Source organism: Poromitra crassiceps (assembly GCF_964638095.1).
Source record: "Poromitra crassiceps genome assembly, chromosome: 5".
NCBI lineage: Eukaryota > Metazoa > Chordata > Actinopteri > Beryciformes > Melamphaidae > Poromitra > Poromitra crassiceps.
Window position 1 is genome coordinate 35,468,437 of NC_139642.1, and position 25,531 is coordinate 35,493,967.

The window sequence follows — 25,531 nt, forward strand, 5'->3', positions numbered from 1 at the left end:
GTTCTTCTGGTCTTCCAGATGTTCATACATCCATTCTCAAACACATGTGCTAAGCTAGTTGTGCCGTTAACATTGCCCGCAGTTTAAGCTGTGCTGCTGCATGACTGCACCATGTGCAGTAAAGTACAGTATCAACAATACCCATGCTACAAATGGAAGCTCTACCCCCTCTAGTGATGGAAGGTGATAATGAATTTGATGCCAAGCAGCAGCCCCGGCAGGTTCCCTCAAGAGAACTAATCCGGTTTTAATGATTTCCAAAGCTACATGAGCCGTTCCATAATTCATGTGGGCATCAATAACCTGGTAACAAATCCGAGTAATAGGCAAGATTAAACATGGGTATGTTAATGATAAATCAGTCGAAATTCATTTTAATAAAAATTCCTTTCATACTGTACAAAAAAATATCCAGTGGTACAATTTTACCAGTATTGCTCTAAAAAGAAAAGAGAACAAAAATTAAATAAAAAGAATCAAGACAATTGAAGTCAGAACTCAAAAGAAATCACAGAAAAGTTGTGTTATTTTCACCTCAAGAAAGAGCAAGGTGATTCTAATATGAATTAGTTAGCTAGAGGCTGCAGGAATTTCTCCACCATATTCACACAAACTGACCCAAAAGCCTTCCGAAACTGCTTGATTCATATAATTGTGGTAAAAACAACCCTATACTACTGTATCACATGGCATAAACAACACTGAAGGTTGTAAGTTATCCAAGGATCCCTATGGCCAACAAACCACAGAGGTCACCTCATCGTTTGCTGGCATGGGGTATCAAACATATGCCACTGTGCGAGACTTTGCAGCACTGAGTCGTTACATGAATAAAGTCAGTCTCCTGCTTCATTAGCTTGGAGTGTCGGAATTCAAACCAGACTTTCTAAAGTTATGTGGATGACGGAGGTTATTCAACAACTTGACCAATTAATGAGAAGCTATTAAACCACCATTTTAAACCATTTACACATACTGAAGTCTTTCAGATCTACAGAATACGAGGTGCCAAGGCAAGGAGGTAGGGGCTAAACATTTCAAATGTTTGTCGTGCAGCCAAATGTCCATGCTCAAGGCACATTAAGATTTGATTTGAATCTGATTACCCAAACCAATTCAAATAAGACTTGGTGTTGAGGTTAGGTCAGGCTTGGATTAAGTCAAACTGTATACAATCCAGATCTCTTAAATAACGCATGTGTCAGGTGTCAGGTGTTTGTCTGTGTGTGTGTCATGTATGTGGATGCAAGTACAAAATGGCTCCCGAGTCCTCCAGTCTTTTTAAGGCTTCAGCTTCGTGACTGAGGTCATGGTAAGAATCCTGGAACCGAGGAGAAGAGGTGGATGAGTATTCAGAGCATTCAGGTCTGCAAATTCCCCATCAAATTCTCTACATTGCCAGCCTTTGGTTCATTTTTGATGTTCATCAAACAATTTTCTTTCCTTGAGATTTCTATTGGTTTTCAAGAGAATTCTAGATAACAGCATGATCAGACACATAGCAACCAGTTGAGGAACTGCATTACCAGCAGCACATGCTGCAACACAGACTATATCTGAAATACAGGACTGCTACCCACCTTCATAGACCTCATAGTGTCGTATCCATAGTAATGGATGGGTTGTCTTTGGTTCCTGGTGGTGGGGTATCCAAAACCAGCAACGTGGACCACATCACAGTAGTTGAGAGCCACGAACACAGCCAGGATACCAGTGGTGGGATGCACCGGCTTCTGAAACAAACAAAACCTAATGACAGCCTCCTAGAGACATCCAGTTTATCCTGTGACTAACATGCAGTCCCTCATTTAGCCACTAGATGGTCGCAGAGGACTGCAGAAGCTGCTAGGTCCTTCTGTCCTCCACTTTCATTTGCAGTTCACAACACGGACCTTCTCCTGAACAAAAGTCTAGTAAATGATCTTTGATCCAAAACATGACTTTATGTGAACCTCATGACCATTACCTCAAAGTCACCAGGTGTCAGTGGTATATATAGTGCTATTTCTGTGGTCATTACCACTGTGGCACGGCTAGATAACGAGAACCAGACAATTTTCTATATCCAATCTACTCGGTAGCTAGCATATTTTGGCATAACCTGTCAACTTTAATAATTTAAGAGCCAACTGATTTTTACTGAATATAAAACAATGTGACAATTCTGCTTGGCTACCTACCACAACAAGGAACACTGAACACTGGCTGATTGTTAATTTCCTGTGCTGCCATACACTTGGGAGGGGATCTTACCAAAGCATTTCCTATTGTATTCAATCCCTTCTCCTAGAAATAGTGTTTACAAAAAGTAGATTTCTTCCAGTCCAGATGACAAGTCAAATGATATTATATGAAACCGGAGTGATCAGCCATAAAAAGTAAAAAAAAAAGCACTGAAAGAAGCAAACATTATCTTACCATGCCCGCATATTTCTTCTCACTTTTTTTTAAGGAAAACAAGATTTAACGGTAATATGAGACTTAAAGACTTAGTAATAGAAAGACTTTAGACATAGACAGTGTATTCCCCAACAAGCTCATACTGCGCACAGAGATCTCCCTGTTGTTTGCTGCTTCACATACATGTACATGACTCTGTCAATGATTATCCATGTTCACAGAGGCAAGACGGAGGAGAATCATTTCCACATGAAATGGAGATGGAACAGTCTCTCTCTCTTTCCGTCCCTTTACAAAATGCAGCACACTGTCCCTCCCAACACTTTTCCTATCTGTCCTCTATCTGTTTCCATGTCATCACAGAGTTTCCTCTGCTACAACACTATTTCCAAAAGGCTTTTCTACTGTCCAGTATTGGTGCTTACAACTGCCTAGTTTCCACAATACTGTCAAACAGGGCTTACTCATCACACACTATTGATTTCTACCAAGACCAAAGATCCTTTGTTAACAGAATGCTGTTCCATATAAAACACTGATGTCATCATCTTGATTATTAGATCAACCTTAATATCCCACACAGGGAAATGCAATGCAGTGAGAAAGACTAGGAAAAACATAGAAACATAAAACACACAATAAGATTGGACACAGTAAAATAGTCACTGGCCCTGGTAAGCATTGAGCTGAGAAAAAGTGGCTATTGGCAGTGTGTGTGTGTGTGTGTGTGTGTGTGTGTGTGTGTGTGTGTGTGTGTGTGTGTGGTGGTGGGGGGGGGGGGGGGTAATGTCTGTATTTAAAGCATGTAATGCAAACAGTTCACGTTGGGTTCAAGTTTGACTAACAATAAAGACATTCCTTGTGGCGGAACTAAGAACAGAACAGTGGGCTCTCCAGCACAAAAGCCTCAGTAATTTACTCAGTAACTTTCGAGGTTTTTTGTGACTTTGGAACAAGGCATAACATATACACTGTACTCGTGTGTGTGTGTGTGTGTGTGTGTGTGTGTGTGTGTGTGTGTGTGTGTGTGTGTGTGTGTGTGTGTGTGTGTGTGAGTGAGTGAGTGAGAGAAAGAGATGAGATGCAGAGATAGTACTTTTCCATTTCCAGAATAATAATAATAATGTTTTAATGTCTGCAGGTATGTGTGTGTGTGTGTGTGTGTGTGTGTGTGTGTGTGTGTGTGTGTGTGTGTGTGTGTGTGTGTGTGTGTGTGTGTGTGTGTGTGTGTGTGTGTATGCAGTGTTGTGCATGAACGCGCTAATAGAGCGCCGCTCCCTGAGCAAGCTCATTATGGTCAGTGCTGAGCTGAGCGGACATTTGTACAAATCCATGAAAGTACAGTGAGCGTCGCTCACACCTGGGGGGGTGAACGGCTCATTTTTTGGGACTGTGAGCTATAGCTCAACGTTCAAAATATGAGCTATGAACGTGAACTAGTTCATTTTAATCTGCATGAGCTGAACCTTGAGCTATCTCTTGTGAAGTGTGAGCTTGCACAACACTGTGTGTACATTTCCGTTTTCTGTGGTTGTGCATAAATGCAGCTTTTTGGCTTCCTGTACAAAGATCCACTGCGATTAAGACCTCAAGTTGATGCAAAGGACTATTTTCAGGCAGAGCTTACTGTTAGCACAGCTGTTAGCACAGCATGCCGCTAACAGAAAGATTGGCTTAAATAGATAGAAATCTCACGTGCTGCATGAGCTCGATTTCTACGGTGTTGACTCTGGAGATGATGCGCCATGGGCGAAGTTATGGAAATGTTTGTATGAGTACAGGATTACAGTAGCTTCTTATAGACAATGTTGTCCGTTATTCCCGCGTCATCACCTTCAATAAGTACTTCCATGCTGCTGGCTTGCTTTTCCCTGGACAAGGCTGTGTAGAGCTGTGCCATGAGCAAACACTGGCTGAGGTAGGTAGATGCCAACTCGGTCATTCTCTTGCCCTTGACCTTTGTTGATGGTAACTGAGAAAGCCAATCTGATTGGACTGCCGTCTGACAAACGTGAAGGGAAGCTCATCATTTCTCTCATGGTGAGGAATTCTTGGCAGGAAGATCCTTTAACCTTGTTTGTCCTTACAGAAATCTCACATTCAACCACCTTGTCCATCATCTGCACCACCACCATCTGAGTGCCATAATTGAGAACGATCAGGACCTGCTTGTAGGTTCCTAAGCAGCTCAGGGCACAATGGCGCAGAGGTAGTGCTGTCGCCTCACAGCTAGAAGGTCCTGTGTTCGATTCCTGCCTGGTGTCCCCCCCCATGTCTCCAGTGCCTACTGCCCAGGTGGGCTATCTTGTCAAAAGGGCCTTTCTGTGTGAAGTTTGCATGTTCTCCCTGAGCTTCATACCCCATTGTTATGCACATGCAGAAGATCATCATCTGATCAATATAAAGAAAGATTAACAAAGATACGATTAGGCTGACAGGGTGATGTCACGCGAGCAATTGTGATGCCATCAGTGATGTCACTTGAGTGACATCAATGTCACTCGATTTCTGTCTGACCTAGGTATCACAGGATCTGCACACTCCTGGTTTGCTTCCTATCTCTCTAACTGCTCATACCAGGTCTTAAGGACAAGATTCCTATTCAGACCCTGCACTCTTAGCACCAGTGTCCCCCAGGGCTGAGTCCTGGGCCCCTTGCTATTCCTTCTCTATATCAGATCTCTTGGCGATGTGATCTCATGGCTTCTCTTATCACTGCTATGATGACGACACTCAGCTCTACCTCTCATTCCCCCCCTCAGACACCCAAATTGAGGCACGCATCTCTGCATGCCTCAAAGACATCGGTGCCTGGATGTCTACCCACCACCTCAAGCTCAATCTTGTTAAGGTAGAGCTACACTTCCTCCCAGGGAAAGATTGCCCTCTCACAGACCTCTCCATCTCCATTGACAACAATACCGTGTTACCCTCTCAAACAGCTAAGAACCTTGGCGTGATCCTTGACAACACGCTGTACAGCTCGGCCTACATTGCTGCGACAGCACGCTCCTGTAGGTTCTTCCTGTACAACATCCGCAAAATCCGTCCGTTTCTCACAAGGGAAGCGACACAACTCCTGGTCCAGCCTGGACTACTGCAACGTTCTTCTGGCCGGCCTACCTGCCTCTACCATCAGACTGTTACAGCTCATTCAGAACGCTGCAGCCTGTCTGGTGTTCAACCAACCTAAATTCTCTCATGTCACTCCCCTCTTCCGGGACATAGGCCGAATTCAGACACAATCCGTCGAGACGTATACGTCCGGCTGTAGTCCGTCGGGGTGGGCGGATCTCACTTGACCCTCCCCCCCCCCCTTTCTGCCTTCTCCCCGAGTCCCCTTCAAAACATTATGTGTGTGAGGATTTTTATTGTGAAGAGAACAGATATACTAGCCTGATATTCAGACTGAATTGTCGACTCGTAAACTAATTTCCTCTTCTGGAGCCAGACTACAGATATACAGGATATAGCCGCCATTTTTTGAGAGAGTAGAGAAGAGAAGAGAAGAGAAGAGAAGAGAAACAGCAGAGCTGTGCCTGTGTGTGTGTGTGTGTGTGTGTGTGTGTGTGTGGGGCATCTAGATTGGCCAGCGGAGCGTGACGTAGGGCTGCATCCCCCAAAAGTTGGATGGTCCTGAGCTCTCTCGCCGTACAGTACGACCTATGCGTGTGTTTCACGCATACCCCTGCGCCGCCCACTGCCGGAGCCTAACAGACTACCCTCATTGACTATGAATGGGGCGCGGGGGGGCCAATGCGAGCGTCTGATCCTGTGTGAACTCAGCCTTACACTGTGTGTGTGTGTGTGTGTGCCCGTGCGCACGCAAATGCGTACATGTGTGTGTGTGTGTGTGTGCGTGCACGTGTGCGGGGTGGGGGTGGGTGGGGGGGTGTTGCCAGTGCTACAGCTGCTGCTGCTGATATGACTGGCCTGAAAGCCTTAGATAAGAGACTGAAATACAACCTGTTCTTTTCTCCCCCTCGCCTCTTCTTTCCTCACTAGCACATTCCACTGAATCAGGTCGCTAACGCACGGAGCGCGAGTGTCTTAGCGAGCGCCCAGCGATGGGACACAGCTGACATTCTGTGTGTGTATTAGCCTCATGTGGTCGCCGGCACACCAGTGAACAGCGGCACTCTGCAGCGGCCCGGCGCATAGTTTGGAAGCGGGCCCATGGAGCCTTGGTGAGAGGAGCGTGAGGGGCCGCACACTGTCACCACCCCCAAGCCAGGCCTACAACAGATCAACAAAGAGCCTCAGTCTGCGGACAGGCGTGCATGAACATGAGAGTATTATTCTATATAGAAAGAAAGAAAGAAAGAAAGAAAGAAAGAAAGAAAGAAAGAAAGAAAGGGAAAATGGTGTGTGTGTGTGTGTGTGTGTGTGTGTGTGTGTGTGTGTGTGCATGCGCGCGTGTGTTTGTGTGCGTGCGTGTGTGTTGCAGGGGTTGTCCTTGTCTATCTGGGTTACTGGCAGAGGCATTAGTTAGCCTCATCTATTGTGTCCTTGGGCACTGTCTGCTGCTGGTGAAGTGTGTGTGTGTGTGTGTGTGTGTGTGTGTGTGTGTGTGTGTGTGTGTGTGTGTGTGTGTGTGTGTGTGTGTGTGTGTGTGTGTGTGTGTGTGTGTGTGTGTGTGTGTGTGTGTGTGTGTGTGTGTGTGTGTGTGTGCATGTAGCAGGTTTTTGGCAGATGAGGAATCCTGGAATATCCAGGGAGAGAGACAGGGAGAGAGACAGAGACAGAGAGAGAGAGAGACAGAGACAGAGAGAGAGAGAGAGAGAGAGAGAGAGAGGGGGGAGAGAGAGGGGGGAGAGGACATAATGAAGGTCTGCAAGCATGATGGCGATTAAATAGAATCTGTAATGTAGCATACTTGGGCAAAGTACTGCAAAATTGAAAAACAAACAACCTGATGTTGGTCACTTACTGCTTAAAATGTTTACTAAGCTTGACATAACTGACATTTTAGGGGACCTGAATTATTTTGAGAATGAGAGGGAGAGAGAGAGAGACAGATAGAGAGAGAGAGATCCTCAGAATTGTCAGTTTAACTGCAAGGCGCACCCTTCGTCAGTATTGGCCAGATGGCAAAGGGCCAAGATTTAACTGTGGGCACACATACAAAAAACACAGACATGGACAATGACCATTATTTTACAATTGTACCAGATTAATAAATAAATAAATAAAACATCTTAGATTATATAGAATTTAATGCTTATTACGTTGTAATTTGTCTCTCAAATTATCTATAATAACGTCTTGATGTGATGAAAGTGAATCAATAGAAAAACAGAATTTTTCACACATAGCGCCTGCAGCCTCCCCCCCCCCTTCTGTACAGTCTATGCAGATGGTGCAGAGCTCCTGTCGGGCGAGCACGCTGATCGCCTGTAGGACCCCTGCCTTCCCACTGTTCGCTCCTCTCATGCACCAACCAGTTGTGTTTGTATTGCAGTCCAAAAGGCTAACACCCCCCTCACTCTTTGACAGAAAAGGCTCATGAGAGGGGAACAAGCAGAACCAAAACAAAACCTGGCTCTGCTCCACACCAGAGACCATCCCCACCAAACACGGAGCAGGTCCGCTTGGCAGATGGGATGCGATGGGCCAAGAAAAACATCATTCAACATGAGTAACAGCCTGAGCCAGAACCCAGGCTGTTTCAACATCCCAGGGCCTTCGCCAAAGAGGGAGTTCAGGTCCAATTTGTGAAACAAAAACAGGTCAATGGCAGAGACCAAAATTGTCCTGCGTCACACTTTCTCATTCTGAAATGACTGCTCGAGGCTGAGTCTCATGACTTATATGGTTGTGCTCCCACTTTTGTTCCTTTGCTATGTTTTGATGTTGGTTTGATCTCTTTCAATTATATCTTCTTTATTACTACAGTATATTTTATTGACTGACGATTGATGTATGTTGATGATTGAAGGTTTCATGTGGCCAAGGGCCATGGAAATCGCTCAACCTACTGTATAGAGGAACATCTAAGCCTGAAAATCATGTAACACATGCAGATCACAACATTTGGAATTCTGAGATTTTCCTGTGACAACGATAATCAGCTTTGCAGAGAAGGAAGACTCCTTATTCCCTAATTGCTGCTGGTTCAAATGTAAACAATATTTTGGCTCCCTTTCAAGAGCCAATTATTTCCAGCGGGTTCACTGTGCAGCCTATAAGACAAGAACATCTGATCTTCTAATGAGCTGCCTGCCGGAATGTCAAGTGAAGCTAATCTCCACCATGTTTATAATTGGGTACACAAAACCACTGTTGAGCCTGTTATATTTCAAGAGCAATGCTTCTTACAGGCGATTGCTTATCAATGCGCTCCAGACACATCACTTGAGGAGGTGTGGCTAATCAGTAGATGAAGCAATCCAGCCTTGTTAACTTGTTAACTGCTACTCCTTAGAACACAACGTCCTAATAAGTGCATTTCTTGATCTGTCTGTATTCTACTCTTAGAACAACTTGATCATCCTTCCTTATTCAGCAGTACTAGGAGAACAGCTCCTCTCGTTCTAACTCTATTTAAGCCCTGGTCTCTGTCTTGGCCAGTTGACGAAATATTGTACCAGTCTTGAGCTATACTCTGTATTCCTCCGCTTGCAAGCCACAATATATTCATCGGAGACCAACCTCTGACTCTGAATCTTTATTCAAGTATTTTACATCACAAGCAAACAGTGGAAGTGCAGTAATGCACTCAAAAGAAAGGATCTATTGTGACATGGTTCCACTGGGCCAATGGGAATAGCCATGTGACATGGTTCCACTGGGCCAATGGGAATAGCCATGTGACATGGTTCCACTGGGCCAATGGGAATAGCCATGTGACATGTGACATGGTTCCACTGGGCCAATGGGAATAGCCATGTGACATGTAACATGGTTCCACTGGGCCAGAGCCGTATAATAGAAGAGTTCCGACATCTCCATTCACTCCAATGGACCAGTTTTTTTCCAGGAAGTAGAAAGTGGAACTCTTGAGTAAAAAAAAGCAGCACTGTCGAGTTGCAGCAAAATAGACAGTTTGTGTTGTACTTTGAAAGGGTTTTTCATCCCTTGAATCAAATTGTACATTATCAGCTTTATTTTAGCATGCAAAAGTAGCGCGAGACCCATTCCTGGCTGTTCATTGGCTAATGAGTCTCACATTTTGGTCCTCCGCTGACGCCACTCTCTTACTAGAGGACACTACACTGGGCCAATGGGAATAGCCATGTGACATGTAACATGGTTCCACTGGGCCAATGGGAATAGCCATGTGACATGTGACATGGTTCCACGGGGCAATGGGAATAGCCATGTGACATGTAACATGGTTCCACGGGGCAATGGGAATAGCCATGTGACATGGTTCCACTGGGCCAATGGGAATAGCCATGTGACATGTAACATGGTTCCACTGGGCCAATGGGAATAGCCGATGATGTGACATGTAACATGGTTCCACTGGGCCAATGGGAATAGCCATGTGACATGTGACATGTGACATGGTTCCACGGGGCAATGGGAATAGCCATGTGACATGTAACATGGGGCCACGGGGCAATGGGAATAGCCATGTGACATGGTTCCACTGGGCTAGTGTCCTCTAGAGAGAGAGTGGCGTCAGTGGAGGACCAAAATGCGAGACTCATTAGCCAATGAACAGCCACGAATGGGTCTCGCGCTACTTTTGCATGCTAAAATAAAGCTGATAATGTACAATTTGATTCAAGGGGGGGAAAACTCTTTCAGAGTACAACACAAACTGTCTATTTTGCTGCAACTCGACAGTGCTGCTTAATCTAGGACCTAACTTCCTGGAACTCTTGAGTAAAAAACTGGTCCATTGGAGTGAATGGAGATGGCGGGACTCTTCTATCTACACGGCTCTGCACTGGGCCAATGGGAATAGCCATGTGACATGTGACATGGTTCCACTGGGCCAATGGGAATAGCCATGTGCCGACTGGCGAAATGGAAGCGATCTCTCACCTGTTTGTTCTTGGGATTGAGTGGGATCTGCAGCAGTCGCTCTGCTGTCTGGTGCAGGTAGTGGGGGTCCAGCACGCGGATTTTACTGGAATCACCCAGCCAGATCTGTGGAGGGGGCTTCCAAAAGCCCTTCCTCACCTGGGACACACACACACACACACACACACACACACACACACACACACACACACACACACACACACACACACACACACACACACACACACACACACACACAAAGAGGTAGACAGATGGGCAGAGGAAGTGACAGAGGGACAGTGTTTTTTGTCAGCACACAGAATTAATTTATTCAAATTGTGATGCAATTAAACCTCTGACTCCCCCGTTGCTCGAGGCAACTAAATGGATGTGCAAATTAGGGGGTAATGACCCCGCAACTATTAGCAGTAAGAGGCCGGAGGCGCCCGGAGCCACAGAGTGGGGGATGTTGACGATGGAAACCACATTTAACTCTGAAGGGCACTGGCATCGATGAAGTTGAACCTCTTAAGTATTTGTCCCTGCTATGGATGACTGCTAAGAGCTGGAAAACAGGGCTGTGTGTTTGCATGAGAGAAAGTCCAGAACAAAACTCCTCTCTGTACTTGGAGAAGAGGAGAAATCTGCTGGGCTTGCTGCTACATTTGTATGTGCTTGTCACACGACGATAGGAACATACCGCACTGTAGCATACTGTGGTTTACTTTGCTGCGTTGATTGTAATGTATGCAAGTCTGTATATCTGATCTCAGTATACTAAAATATTACAATGATTTTGTATTATATTTGGCAACACATAACTCACTCCAATAAACGGTGTTGGGGAGTATACTACATGTAGTTCATTTACTAGTTTAACTAGAATTTGGGTGGTAGTTTAACAACATTCAAATCTCAGTAGCTTTCTTAGTAATGAATTACTTTAGGTCATGTAGTTTAGGTAGTTCATTACAAATGACTAGGGCTGGGTATTGGTTCAAATTTCCAGAATCGATATCAAAGGATTAAAATAAAATTCGATAAAAAATCGGAGAATCGTTTTTTTTAACCCAGCCCTACAAATGACGGTACATATTCATAGTATTCTCATGATGGTTTTGCCATACAATATGGCACAATGCCACAGCTCATTGTCCACGGTTGTCATTAATGACAATCCCCTTTGATTAAAATCACTTGTGGTTTGTGACCAACATGTAAGTCTGCGATTGAACACCATGAATTTCCCTAGAAAATTAACTCACCTCACTTCACCTCAACGATCGCTCCCTATCCTCTGCTTAGAACACATCCTTGGGCTACCTAACAGTGAAAACACACCGCACGCGTCTCCTGCACGTAAGCTGCGCGGCGCGACCATTCGCGACCTTGTACGCAGCCAGTTTTCATTAGGACACCATGTTAACAGATCTGTCAGTGCACACCGAATTGCGCGCAGCTCAGCTCAGCTCAGCGGACGGCCGGACGCTCAGGGCGCGCAAGATAGCCTGGATTTCTATTTTCCTGCGCGGCCGTCTGTGCCCGTGAGCGACTCTGTCAAGCAGAACAGATCAGATCAGGGCAGACAGGAACTCCGAAACCGGACATTTGTCAAATAAAACCAATTTTAAAGTGAAATAATGTTTATTTACGTTGTTGATTGCCCCTTTGGAAGTGTGAAAAGAGAGAAAGAGCAGTTGGAGAGGGGGAGCGGCCTGTAGGGGCTCGTTGCCTGCGGAGCAACAAGTAGAGAGCTAGGACTCGCCTTCTCTCTACAACAGCACGCACTGGGAAAACGGGAGGAGAACAGACTTAAATATGATGCAATTGCATTTTATAACGCCGAAGGTAGCGATTAACAGTTATCCCAAACATATTACTTTATATATTTATGTCGTTATTTACTACCCATGATAACGAAGACAGTAGATCTGGGGCAAAATATATAGCGGACGAGCAGAGCGCGCAAAGTGAGCTGCGCTCTCTGTGTGGACACTTTAAGCGCCTTCTGCGCGGAGGTGCGCTGCACGGCGCATACGCGCAAGTTCCGCGTACCGGTGTGTCCCCAGCGTATAAGTGAGGATTGGCCTGCCCTAGTCCCTAAATCAAACACACCTACACTTTACTCAGAGTCAGTTCAGTTGTACCTTCATGCAACAATATGAGATTCAGACTCAAATTGTGATCATTTCCCGCAATGTAGTTTGGATGTAGTTTTTGAAAGTAGTTTTAGTTTGACAATCTCTTTTTTTAGAGTAGCTAAGATGTAGCTTAACTATTTTTCCTTGAGAAGTAGCTAGTAGTTTGGTAAACTACAGTTGTAAAGTAGTTTCTCCGACACTTCCAAGAAAGCCAATTTGAATTGAAGTGGAGAGGAAGAAAGCGAGATCGAGTAGGTGTCTGCATGTGTTGGCATGTGTGTGTGTGTGTGTGTGTGTGTGTGTGTGTGTGTGTGTGTGTGTGTGTGTGTGTGTGTGTGTGCGCGCGCGTGCGTGCGAGCGAGCATGTGTGTGCATTCTCACACATATCCAGTACCCTCTTCTCATCATAGAGGATCTCTTTGAGCCAGCGCAGGTCTTGCTGCTTGAAAGGCACCAGGACCATGAGGGTGCCAGGCTGGTTGTGCAGGCCAGGGTTGTAGGAGGCTGACTCGGGGTAGAAGAGCCTCATGGTGGTCTTGTTCCCCACGTCCTCCTCATAGCCCCTCACTGGGGCGTCGTTCAGCCTGAGGCAGGGACGCAAAAGCACACCATTCAGCGACAGCAGTCTTTTAGGCATTTCTGTTCTGTTCAGTTACCTTCGTAACTGGTTAAAACACACAGACACACACACACACACACACACACACACACACACACACACACACAGACACACACACACCTGGGTGCCGCCCAGTACAAGCAGAGTTTTGGATGCAGGCCGGCGAGCCCCTGATGGGAACGACAAGAGGGGCTGCATACTCTCACCAGTGCCAGACTGAAGAGCTGAACAGAGAGGCTCCACTGAAGCAGCTGTGGTGAAGTGCCTTGCTCAAGGGCTCTTGGATGGCAATTACTCACTGAGGGGAGAGCTCTTCACTCTCCCCCGCACATCCAGAGAAATGTGCCAGGAAAGGAAAATTATTCAGATTCACAGCAAAATGTATCTAGTGTTTCCTTTACTTTCAGGTGTTTGTTTTATTGCTACGCAACACAAGGTGTTGGGTTATTTATGCTGACGTTCAGCGCTGCTGTGTGTAAAACATCTGAACAAATTGCCTGTGAGTGGGGCTACTGACTCTCACTTCATTTGGTGTTCCATTCACTTCCCATTCCCTTCATCACTACACTTCATCATCCTGACCTGGACAATTACTCACAGTTCCACTACCTGTAGGCTTAACATTATTTATACTCTTCCAAAAGCAGTGGATCTGAAAAGTGGCTTGAACAAGGGCACACTGGATTTATTTATGAACACGTACCAATCCCTTGAGCAATGAATTAACAGACAGCACAGACTAAAAATATTAATTTGAAAAATCTATTCGTCTACCGTTTGTGAATTTGAGTGAAGACCAGGCTCAACACAACAGTGTGTTTAGACAGAAACTCCTGAACAGCACAAGCCCCATCATATAAAACCGTCAGGTGCTGAATGTCAATAACCTGGCTTTGCTCAGGCCAGCAAAAGATTAGCTTGTGAGGAGAGTGGGAGAGACGTTAGGGGAGGGGCCGAGGGTAAAGAAATGCATTGTGACCAGGCCAAATGTTGGCTGTTTGAAAGAGGCTTATAAAAACTGCAAATGCATGTGTTCATTCCAAGGCTATAAAATCAGATTTGCAGAGTGCCTTTGTCCCTGCCTGCTAAACTAAATCCCCCTTTCCCTTTTTAAAGGCTCTGGCTTGACCCAACAGTGTGCTAATTGCAGGGAGGAAGGCTCTGTATCGGGGTCAGATGGTCACGACTGATACAGTCTGTCAGATAGACTGCTACAGTCTGTCTGTCATTACTCATAGACTGATGCAGTCTATCTGTCATTACTCATAGACTGCTAGAGTCTATCTGTCAATACTCATAGACTGCTACAGTCTGTCTGTCATTACTCATAGACTGATGCAGTCTATCTGTCATTACTCATAGAATGCTACAGTCTGTCTGTCATTACTCATAGACTGATGCAGTCTATCTGTCATTACTCATAGACTGATACAGTCTGTCTGTCATTACTCAAAGACTGATGCAGTCTGTCTGTCATTACTCATAGACTGCTACAGTGTCTGTCATTACTCAAAGACTGATGCAGTCTGTCATTACTCATAGACTGATGCAGTCTATCTGTCATTACTCATAGACTGCTACAGTCTGTCTGTCATTACTCAAAGACTGATGCAGTATGTCATTACTCATAGACTGATAGTCTATCTGTCATTACTCATAGACTGCTAGAGCCTATCTGTCAATACTCATAGACTGATGCAGTCTGTCTGTCATTACTCAGACTGATGCAGTCTCTGTCATTACTCATAGACTGATACAGTCTGTCTGTCATTACTTATAGACTGATACAGTCTGTCTGTCATTACTCATAGACTGATGCAGTCTCTGTCATTACTCATAGACTGATACAGTCTGTCTGTCATTACTCATAGACCGATACAGTCTGTCTGTCATTACTCATAGACTGATGCAGTCTCTGTCATTACTCAGACTGATGCAGTCTCTGTCATTACTCATAGACTGATACAGTCTGTCTGTCATTACTCATAGACTGATACAGTCTGTCATTACTCAGACTGATGCAGTCTGTCTGTCATTACTCATAGACTGATGCAGTCTATCTGTCATTACTCATAGACTGCTAGAGTCTGTCTGTCATTACTCATAGACTGATGCAGTCTGTCTGTCATTACTCATAGACTGATACAGTCTGTCTGTCATTACTCAGTGGATCTCTTGACTGGGAAAAGCAGCACACTCCCCTAACCCTAACAGGACCTTGCATCTGCCATTTACTAATGCAAGACCCCCCCTTGCTTCACCTTACTCCCCTATATGGCTCGTGTCAGGCCAGCCTAGGTCATGTCCCGTCGCAACAGGTCATTTTCAGGCTGAGTTCGCTACGTGACCTTCCTCACTTGTGGTCAAGATTCAAGATTCAAGATTCAAAATTCAAGATTCAATACTTTATTGCCATGTCAACAGAGTTGATTGGAATTTGTTTCAGTGCAGCTCTAAAAAAACAGACATAAAAACAGACATAACAAATCACAGATTCAGACACAAAAGAGAATAAGAAAAGTGAAAAAAAACACTACATAAAATATGATATGAGAGAGGCTGAAATAGATAAATAAATAAAGTGCACAGTTTTACAAGCAGCATTTGTTCATAAAAGCAGTATCGAGCTGCCTATAAAGTGCGATTCAAGTTCGAGTTTAATTCAAGCCTACGGATTTAAGGTGCGATTTAAGGTGCGAATGCAAGGAGGGTCAGAGTTCAGGAGGCGAACCGCCTCAGGATAAGTGCTGTTCCTGAGACGGGAGGTCCTGCACCTCAGAGACTGAAGCCTCCTACCTGAGGGCATGAGTTTAAAGAGAGAGCTAGCAGGGTGGGAGGGGTCGGCGATCACCTTCTGCATCTTGCGTTTGGTGCGTGTTGCATAGATGGAGGAAACGGATGGAAGGTCGTGGCCGGTGATTTTGGACGCTATGCGTACCACCCTTTCCAACCGTTTCCTCTCAAGGGCGGTAGTGTTGCCGTACCACACTGTGACTGAGAAGGTGAGTACGCTCTCCACAGTGGCTCTGTAAAAGTGAGCCATCGCCTCCCCAGACACACCAAACTTCTTGAGCTGCCTCAGAAAGTGAAGCCTCTGGTGGGCTTTGCTCACAATGTTACTAGTGTTGACTTCCCATTTCAGGGAGCGGCATATGGTGGTGCCCAGAAATTTCAAGCTGTCGACCCTGTCGACGGGCTGGTCACAAATGACCAGAGAGGGGGGCACTGAGCCGCTTTTGCGGAAATCAATAATCATTTCCTTGGTCTTATCTAAATTTAAGACAAGATTGTTTAAAGTGCACCAGTTGACTAGGGCTGCCACTTCGGCCCTGTAGGCAGATTCATCACCGTTTTTAATATACCCGACCACCGTAGTCTCACCCCTCAATACCTTACGACACCTGTGACTTTCCCATGGAACATTTCTTCATACCCCTATTATATCACCAAAACATTGCGTGTGTATGATAGTGACCTTACATTAAACCTTGTACCTAAATGTGCCCTTTCAAATCCCTTAGTCATGTTAACACAAATCACAACAGATATAATGGATTAAACCTTGTAATTATCAGATTACCTTAAACACATCATGTGGGGATGTGGGCGAACCATACTCATTTTGACACACGACCATGTAGCAAATATCTGTTTCATCCCCAATTCACCCTCAAGCAGGGCGATATACTAATAACAATTCACCCTCGAGCAGGGCGATATACTAATAACAATTCACCCTCAAGCAGGGTGATAATACTAATAACAATTCACCCTCAAGCAGGGCGATAATATTAATAATTCACCCTCAAGCAGGGCGATAATATTAATAACAATTCACCCTCAAGCAGGGCGATAATACTAATAACAATTCACCCTCAAGCAGGGCGATAATACTAATAACAATTCACCCTCAAGCAGGGTGATAATACTAATAACAATTCACCCTCAAGCAGGGCGATAATACTAATAACAATTCACCCTCAAGCAGGGCGATAATATTAATAACAATTCACCCTCAAGCAGGGCGATAATACTAATAACAATTCACCCTCAAGCAGGGCGATAATACTAATAACAATTCACCCTCAAGCAAGGCGATAATAATAATAACAATTCACCCTCAAGCAGGGCGATAATACTAATTACAATTCACCCTCAAGCAGGGCGATAATACTAATAACAATTCACCCTCAAGCAAGGCGATAATACTAATAACAATTCACCCTCAAGCAGGGCGATATACTAATAACAATTCACCCTCAAGCAGGGCGATATACTAATAACAATTCACCCTCAAGCAGGGCAATATACTAATAACAATTCACCCTCAAGCAGGGCGATATACTAATAACAATTCACCCTCAAGCAGGGCGATATACTAATAACAATTCACCCTCAAGCAGGGCGATATACTAATAACAATTCACCCTCAAGCAGGGCGATAATACTAATAACAATTCACCCTCAAGCAGGGCGATATACTAATAACAATTCACCCTCAAGCAGGGCGATATACTAATAACAATTCACCCTGATGCAGGGCGATATACTAATAACAATTCACCCTCAAGCAGGGCGATAATACTAATAACAATTCACCCTCAAGCAGGGCGATATACTAATAACAATTCACCCTCAAGCAGGGCGATATACTAATAACAATTCACCCTCAAGCAGGGCGATAATACTAATAACAATTCACCCTGATGCAGGGCGATATACTAATAACAATTCACCCTCAAGCAGGGCGATAATACTAATAACAATTCACCCTCAAGCAGGGCGATATACTAATAACAATTCACCCTCAAGCAGGGCGATAATACTAATAACAATTCACCCTCAAGCAGGGCGATAATACTAATAACAATTCACCCTGATGCAGGGCGATATACTAATAACAATTCACCCTCAAGCAGGGCGATAATACTAATAACAATTCACCCTCAAGCAGGGCGATATACTAATAACAATTCACCCTCAAGCAGGGCGATAATACTAATAACAATTCACCTTCAAGCAGGGCGATATACTAATAACAATTCACCCTCAAGCAGGGCGATATACTAATAACAATTCACCCTCAAGCAGGGCGATAATACTAATAACAATTCACCCTGATGCAGGGCGATATACTAATAACAATTCACCCTCAAGCAGGGCGATAATACTAATAACAATTCACCCTCAAGCAGGGCGATATACTAATAACAATTCACCCTCAAGCAGGGCGATAATACTAATAACAATTCACCTTCAAGCAGGGCGATATACTAATAACAATTCACCCTCAAGCAGGGTGAGAATACTATAACACTTCTATACAGACACAACATGCAGATACACTGAGAACAGCCTGGTACTCACAGATTAAAGCTGACTCACTAGTTGTTGCCAACTGGCTGTTGTCTGTCTATTCCTGATAGCAGTAAAGTTATGGTTATCTATTTTACAATATGTGGATAGTGACAGACAATGAAATGTATTCAAATCAACATGACAAAAGGCTAACAACTATACAAAATAGATAATAAAATGTCAAGATTTGGTTATTTTTCACCTAAAATGCATGGTTTGGATGGGAAGCTAGAGAGTTTACAGACGTTGTTTTTGCATGTTTTTCCACAGTGACACTTAACCTGTTTCTCCATGTATGTAAAATGGTAATAATAATGAATACAAGTCATTATCGTCATCATCATAGTGTCAGTAGTGCAGTATTCTCCATGCTTACCGAATGACCACGTCGTATCTGTTGATGATGCTCCCCAATGAACTATTTTTGATGGCAAAGCCATTCCCTATGACTGCACAGGTTCTGCATTCAAGGCTGTGGACGCACACACACACACACACACACACACACACACACACACACACACACACACACACACACACACACACACACAAAGAAGCAGGGGATCTTAATTTTCATACCATGAGTTTTCTCGGCCCAAAGTATCACAACTGCACTACAACACCTCTGTAGAGATCCTAAGGTGGGTGTTTTAGGTGTTGCACAGTGACTAAAACATTATGTAAAATCTCTATATATTTTGCTATTATGCAGCTAGGTATGAGACACTGGTAACTAGCCTCCTACTGACTTCATGTAAGTATCCATATAATCACAGTAGAGAAGCCATGCAGGCTTAGCCATGCTTTATAGCAGTAATTCCCAAATACACAGGTGGCTCGCAGGAGATTTGAGTTGGGTTGCCAAATAAATTTGCAGAATTGCTTCCATAGTCTTTTATTTAAAATGTATATCTTAAATATTGGTTTGTTTTACTGATGATAGGAAAAGGTTTGAGCCTGTCCACTCTGCCTAAATGCACTTACCGGTAATTTGTCTCATTCATAAAGTATTTAACAGGTGTATTATGCTTTTTTTATGTGGTAGAAATCATTAATTACCTATGCCAGTAAAACCTATTTCTTGGATTGAATTTACTCTCTCATTCTGTCTGTGAGAAAGAATGTGGTTTGTTGCTGAGAAAATACTTTGTCTTCCCAGCGAGATAAGCACCAAGAACCTTGTGGATGTTCCCCGATGTATCAAGAAATGTTCCTCATGTATCATTAACATGTTCCAATAAGAACTCCAGTGTTCTATTGTTTTCATTCTATCAGACAAACTAATGTTATCTGACCTTGAACCTCAGCAATGTTCCAGTATTAACAGTTTATTTGAAAATCTCTTCGTCCTGTAACCTGTGGTGCTGACCATGGGGTTACAAACGGGTCTATGTACAGTCTATATCTACACCCTGTAAGCTATACTGTGGTGCTGAGCATGGGGTTACACACAGGTCTAAGTACAGTCTACATCTACATCCTGTAAGCTATACTGTGGTGCTGAGCATGGGGTTACAAACGGGTCTATGTACAGTCTATATCTACACCCTGTAAGCTATACTGTGGTGCTGAGCTTGGGGTTACAAACGGGTTTATGTACAGTCTATATCTACACCCTGTAAGCTATACTGTGGTGCTGAGCATGGGGTTACAAACGGGTCTATGTACAGTCCACATCTGCACCCTGTAAGCTATACTGTGGTGCTGAGCATGGGGTTACACACAGGTCTATGTACAGTCTATACTGTGGTGCTGAGCATGGGGTTACACACAGGTCTATGTACAGTCTATACTGTGGTGCTGAGCATGGGGTTACACACAGGTCTATGTACATTCTATACTGTGGTGCTGAGCATGGGGTTAGACACAGGTCTATGTACAGTCTATACTGTGGTGCTGAGCAGGGCCGATTTTACCAACGGGCTTACCCGGGCTGAAGCCCGGGGCCCGGGACATCAAGGGGCCCAAAAAAAAAAAATTTTTTTTTTTTTTTTTTTTTGGGGGGGGGGGGGGGACCCTTGATGGTTTTTTTGGGGCCCCCTGTCCAGGGTCTTCGCAAAAAATGTTTTTTTTACTGACGCCATTCAAATTTTTTTGCAGAGTAATAACATCCACTGTGAGAGGATATCCCGCTATGCCGACCACTCGCAATGCCGACCGAGGCGTGGGGGGTGGGAGAGGTTAGGTTTTGGGTTAGGGTCTGGGGGAGGTTAGGTTTAGGCGTGGGGGTGGGAGAGGTTAGGTTTTGGGTTAGGGTCTGGGGGAGGTTAGGTTTAGGCATGGGGGCTGGGAGAGGGGAGGTCGGAACAGCGAGAGGTCGAAACAACGACATGGAACCCTGTGAGAGGGCTCCCGAATTTATCGTGCTTAGGGCCTAGGGCTTAGAAAAGGAGAAGATACTGAATAATGACATCACAACAGTATAATCCTAATGTTGATTTAAAATGAGATATTCCTTTAAATACGGCTAAAAAAGGTTAAAAAAAAACACTCAAATTATTTTTTCGCCGGCGCCCACAGGGCGCCGCGAAGCCCCCCCTTCTGCTTGAGGGGGGGGCCCTGCAGAGATGAATAGCCCAGGGGCCCATGAAGTGTAAAATCGGCCCTGGTGCTGAGCATGGGGTTACACACAGGTCTATGTACAGTCTATACTGTGGTGCTGAGCATGGGGTTAGACACAGGTCTATGCACAGTCTATACTGTGGTGCTGAGCATGGGGTTACACACAGGTCTATGTACAGTCTATACTGTGGTGCTGAGCATGGGGTTAGCCACAGGTCTATGCACAGTCTATACTGTGGTGCCGAGCATGGGGTTACACACAGGTCTATGTACAGTCTATACTGTGGTGCTGAGCATGGGGTTACACACAGGTCTATGCACAGTCTATACTGTGGTGCTGAGCATGGGGTTACCCACAGGTCTATGCACAGTCTATACTGTGGTGCTGAGCATGGGGTTACACACAGGTCTATGTACAGTCTATACTGTGGTGCTGAGCATGGGGTTACACACAGGTCTATGCACAGTCTATACTGTGGTGCTGAGCATGGGGTTACCCACAGGTCTATGCACAGTCTATACTGTGGTGCTGAGCATGGGGTTACACACAGGTCTATGTACAGTCTATACTGTGGTGCTGAGCATGGGGTTACACACAGGTCTATGCACAGTCTATACTGTGGTGCTGAGCATGGGGTTACACACAGGTCTATGTACAGTCTATACTGTGGTGCTGAGCATGGGGTTAGACACAAGTCTATGCACAGTCTATACTGTGGTGCTGAGCATGGGGTTACACACAGGTCTATGTACAGTCTATACTGTGGTGCTGAGCATGAGGTTACACACAGGTCTATGCACAGTCTATACTGTGGTGCTGAGCATGGGGTTACACACAGGTCTATGTACAGTCTATACTGTGGTGCTGAGCATGGGGTTACACACAGGTCTATGTACAGTCTACCTCTACATCTACTCTATTGGGACAATGGGAGAAAGCTATCACTTCCTGAGGTTATCTTACAATAACAATGTTGACTCTTGCAAATGATAAGAAAGAAAAAAACGCCTGTTACGCTTTCAATTTCAGCATAGTTTCAACAACAACAAAAAAGGTGGTTTCAACATCCAAAGGTTTGTTTCGGCACCATGTGTCAGGTTGGCCGAGGTTTGCTCACACTTACTTTTCAATGTGAGCTGGCACTTTATAATTGGCAATAACAGCTAGAACTTTCAGTAGCAGCAGCTCTGGGAAAGAAAGTGAGAGAAATAAAAGGAGCAATTTAAAAGGTGCGATTGTGTGGAAACTTTGACCATTTGAAGTTGCAATTAATTCACATGAAATATCACAAACTATTTGATGTTCCAATGGTATTAAGGGCTAAGTAACACAGAGGATTGATTTCAATATGTGTCATACATCTTACATAATAAACTGTCCAGAGCCCTAAATAATGTATTTATCATATATAATAATATGTTCTTCATCAGTGACAGCTTGTAGTCTTCTCTAACCCTCAACTACCCCTCTAAATCTAAGCGAGAATTTTTACTTGCTGGTCTAGTCACAAAGTAAAAAAACAAACGAACAAAAAAACACTGGGTTGCAATCAACTTTTTCTGTAAGTTGTGGTTTGACAGCTCAACCTCCTACATGTATCTGTGGCACCATCTCACCTTTTCAAAATGGACCTAAATGAGGATGGAACATTCATAGCACAAGCAGAAGCAGAGCTCGCTGGCTCTGAGCTGGGTACAGTAGGACGATATGTGCAGGGTAAAGCAAACAGACAGACAAGAGGAGAATGGAGAGTCAACATACCGCTGCCCTTAACGCCATAAGGCAATGCCAACTTGGACACATGCTCCTGCCAGAAGAAATCCTCCAGTTTCAGAAAGAGCTGCGTCTGTCTGCTAACGCTGCGTGAAAAACGTCAGAGCAGGAATTAATACACAATACTGCACACTGTATACTGCGCTGCGCTGTATAGATGCATTATGTTACAGGAGATTTCTGTGGCCGAGAGAAGGAGGGGTGGATATGAATGAGGTGTAAGACAGGGAGGACGAAGACAAATATTTTAAATACTTCTGGCTTTGCGCCGCTACATCAAACCAAACAATGGACAATACGATCTGCGCTGCCAAACTGCACAATACCCAAAGTCCATAGTAGCACATGGAAAACTGCTGGATGTACTGGACTAATGCCTTGACATTCCCAAATGTCTGGTGTCTATTAGGCAGGTAAACCAGACTCTATGAGCAAACCTGCCTCCAATCATTTCACGGCCTCTCATACAGTAGTCTAACGTGTTTGCATGATGTCATTCCACAACAATTCCCGGCATTAAAATTGTACTACCGGGGGGGGGGGAAGAAAACGATAACATTCGCAGACGGACCCTGCGGAGTGAAACAAATGCGGCGGGTTGTAACGAAACGCATGTGAGAAACGCCGCAGCGCCAGGCTTACAGTTGCTTTTCTGTGTTGGATTTTAACAACCAGTTTGAGCACTGCCTCAGACTCCAGCTGTTTATGACCTACTGTCTTTGACAGTGAGTCTTTCAGACATTTACCACCTTCGTGTGCCAGCGAGCGCTCTGCAAGAGACCAGGATCGCTCTCTGGGGGGCATTCCAATTAGCGGAATGTCACTCAGATTGCCTCGCAGGCCCCCCGGCGGCTGTGGTAATGCGGCGAGCGACCGAGCTGAAGATTTGACTCGCTCACTCGCCGACGTGAATGCAAATCGTGTTCATTCTGGGGGTAAACATCACAGAATTCGGAGAAAGCGGCAGGACTATGAATCTTGCCTGTTTTACAAGTCTTGTCAAAGGACGGCTGTGCAAGGTCTGCTGGGTTAAACAAATAAACAGTGACCTTGGAGGTGGATGGGCCAAACCGCAGATGGAGACCGTATCGGTATTTGGCAACAGGGCACACAAATCTCTCTCTCTCTCTCTAGGAGCTGTTTGGGATGGTATGCTGTTCAATGTAGTGTGAATGGCTTTTTTATTTTATTATTATTATTATTATTATTATTATTATTATTATTATTTTTCGCATTATGTTTGTTTTGCCGTAATAATAAACATGACATTATGTCATGTTTATTATGCAGGGTTCCCATTGGTCCTTGAAAGTTTGTGAATTTGAGAAAAAAAAATCAAGGCCTTGAAAATAAATTATATATGTATGTGTATATATATATATATATATATATATATATATACACACACTGTATAGACGGTTTAAACTTGACAACAAAAACATTCTAAATTGAACCCCCGCTCACTTCCTATTGCAGTGTTCGCTATGGACCGACCATCCCGTGAAAACCGTCTATACAGCTGAGCGGCGAAAACAAAAGTAACGATGTTGAGTGAATATTTCTGCAGTTTGCCAAATGCTGAGAAAAAGGAAGTGCTGTGGGGTTGCGCTCTGGTGAAAACCGTCATATATATATATATATATATATACAGTATATATATATATAAATTGTGTGTGCACGAAATAAAACAACTCTTATAGAAATGGAAGTTCTTTGTTAGTTTTAACTCTTTAGTAAATAGGCTATGTTTCGCTGTCTGCATGTGTGTATCTGTGTATCTGTGTATCATTGTTTCACCTGTTGTTTCACCCAAACTCTTTTTCATTGTTGTCTGTGGGCTTCTGAAAAGCCTGCTAGTTCTAATTATAAAAATGATCAGTGTTGTAAGTTACATTAATTACCCTCGGGTTGTGCAGGTGTGTTTGTTTGTTTGTTTGTTTGTTTGTTTGTTTGTGTGTGTGTGTGTGTGTGTGTGTGTGTGTGTGTGTGTGTGTGTGTGTGTGTGTGTGTGTGTGTGTGTGTGTGTAGATGTGTGCTTGTGTGTGTGGCTGGGTTGGTTTGAGTGTTGGTTGAGTGTGCAGGGTTCTGTGGCTGGTTTTCAGGTGTTTTTTAAGTTAGATGTTTTATTCTATAAGTCAAAGTCTCTCTCTCTCTCTATTTTATTAATAGTTATAGCACAAAAGTACTTTAATCGAAAGCTAGAAGAAATGTTTTCTTTCTTTCTAAAAGCCTGTTCGTTCACACAGAAATGCTGAGTTTCCTTTATGACTGGGTATGAGCAGCCTTGAAATTTCTAAAGAGGCTGGCACCTTGGGTTCCAGTAAAAACGTTGGCACACCGTCCTCCCTCAATAAGCCATCCACTGCCTCCAGTCTGTAAAACACACAGACATGCCATTACTCACTTAAAGTTGAGGCTCTCCCACTTCTTCTGTGTTAGCCAGCCACCACACAGTGGCTTGCTACTGGTCGGAGACTTGCTGGTGCCTCCATAGCTGAAAGACAGGCACACTGATCACCACAGTTCACAGACACTGGCATGGAGACTGCCGCCGGCTTCATAAATACACCGTGTGCGAAGTAACCAGGAGAAGAACACGCCCAGATTGAACACTCAAAAAGTGCAAAAATCTGCATGTACAGTATGAAGGCCTAAATTAACCACCGTTTAAGCTGCTTCCACTGCTGGCTGATCAGAATGGCA

General features: G+C 44.3%; 1 protein-coding gene across 1 annotated transcript in view; it reads right to left on the reverse strand.

Moving 5' to 3' along the window:
* Positions 1-331: 331 nt before the first annotated feature.
* The window catches only part of st3gal4 (ST3 beta-galactoside alpha-2,3-sialyltransferase 4), a 42,576-nt gene continuing 17,376 nt past the window's right edge, over positions 332-25,531 (reverse strand). Inside the window, exons 5-12 of the mRNA XM_083637026.1 lie at positions 25,233-25,322; positions 22,817-22,914; positions 22,179-22,242; positions 18,869-18,964; positions 12,910-13,099; positions 10,396-10,533; positions 1,581-1,730; positions 332-1,321 (exon numbers count right to left, since the gene is read on the reverse strand). Of these exons, the coding sequence (XP_083493152.1) occupies positions 1,232-1,321; positions 1,581-1,730; positions 10,396-10,533; positions 12,910-13,099; positions 18,869-18,964; positions 22,179-22,242; positions 22,817-22,914; positions 25,233-25,322 (916 nt within the window). The 3' untranslated portion in view covers positions 332-1,231. The remainder of the gene's footprint in view (positions 1,322-1,580; positions 1,731-10,395; positions 10,534-12,909; positions 13,100-18,868; positions 18,965-22,178; positions 22,243-22,816; positions 22,915-25,232; positions 25,323-25,531) is intronic.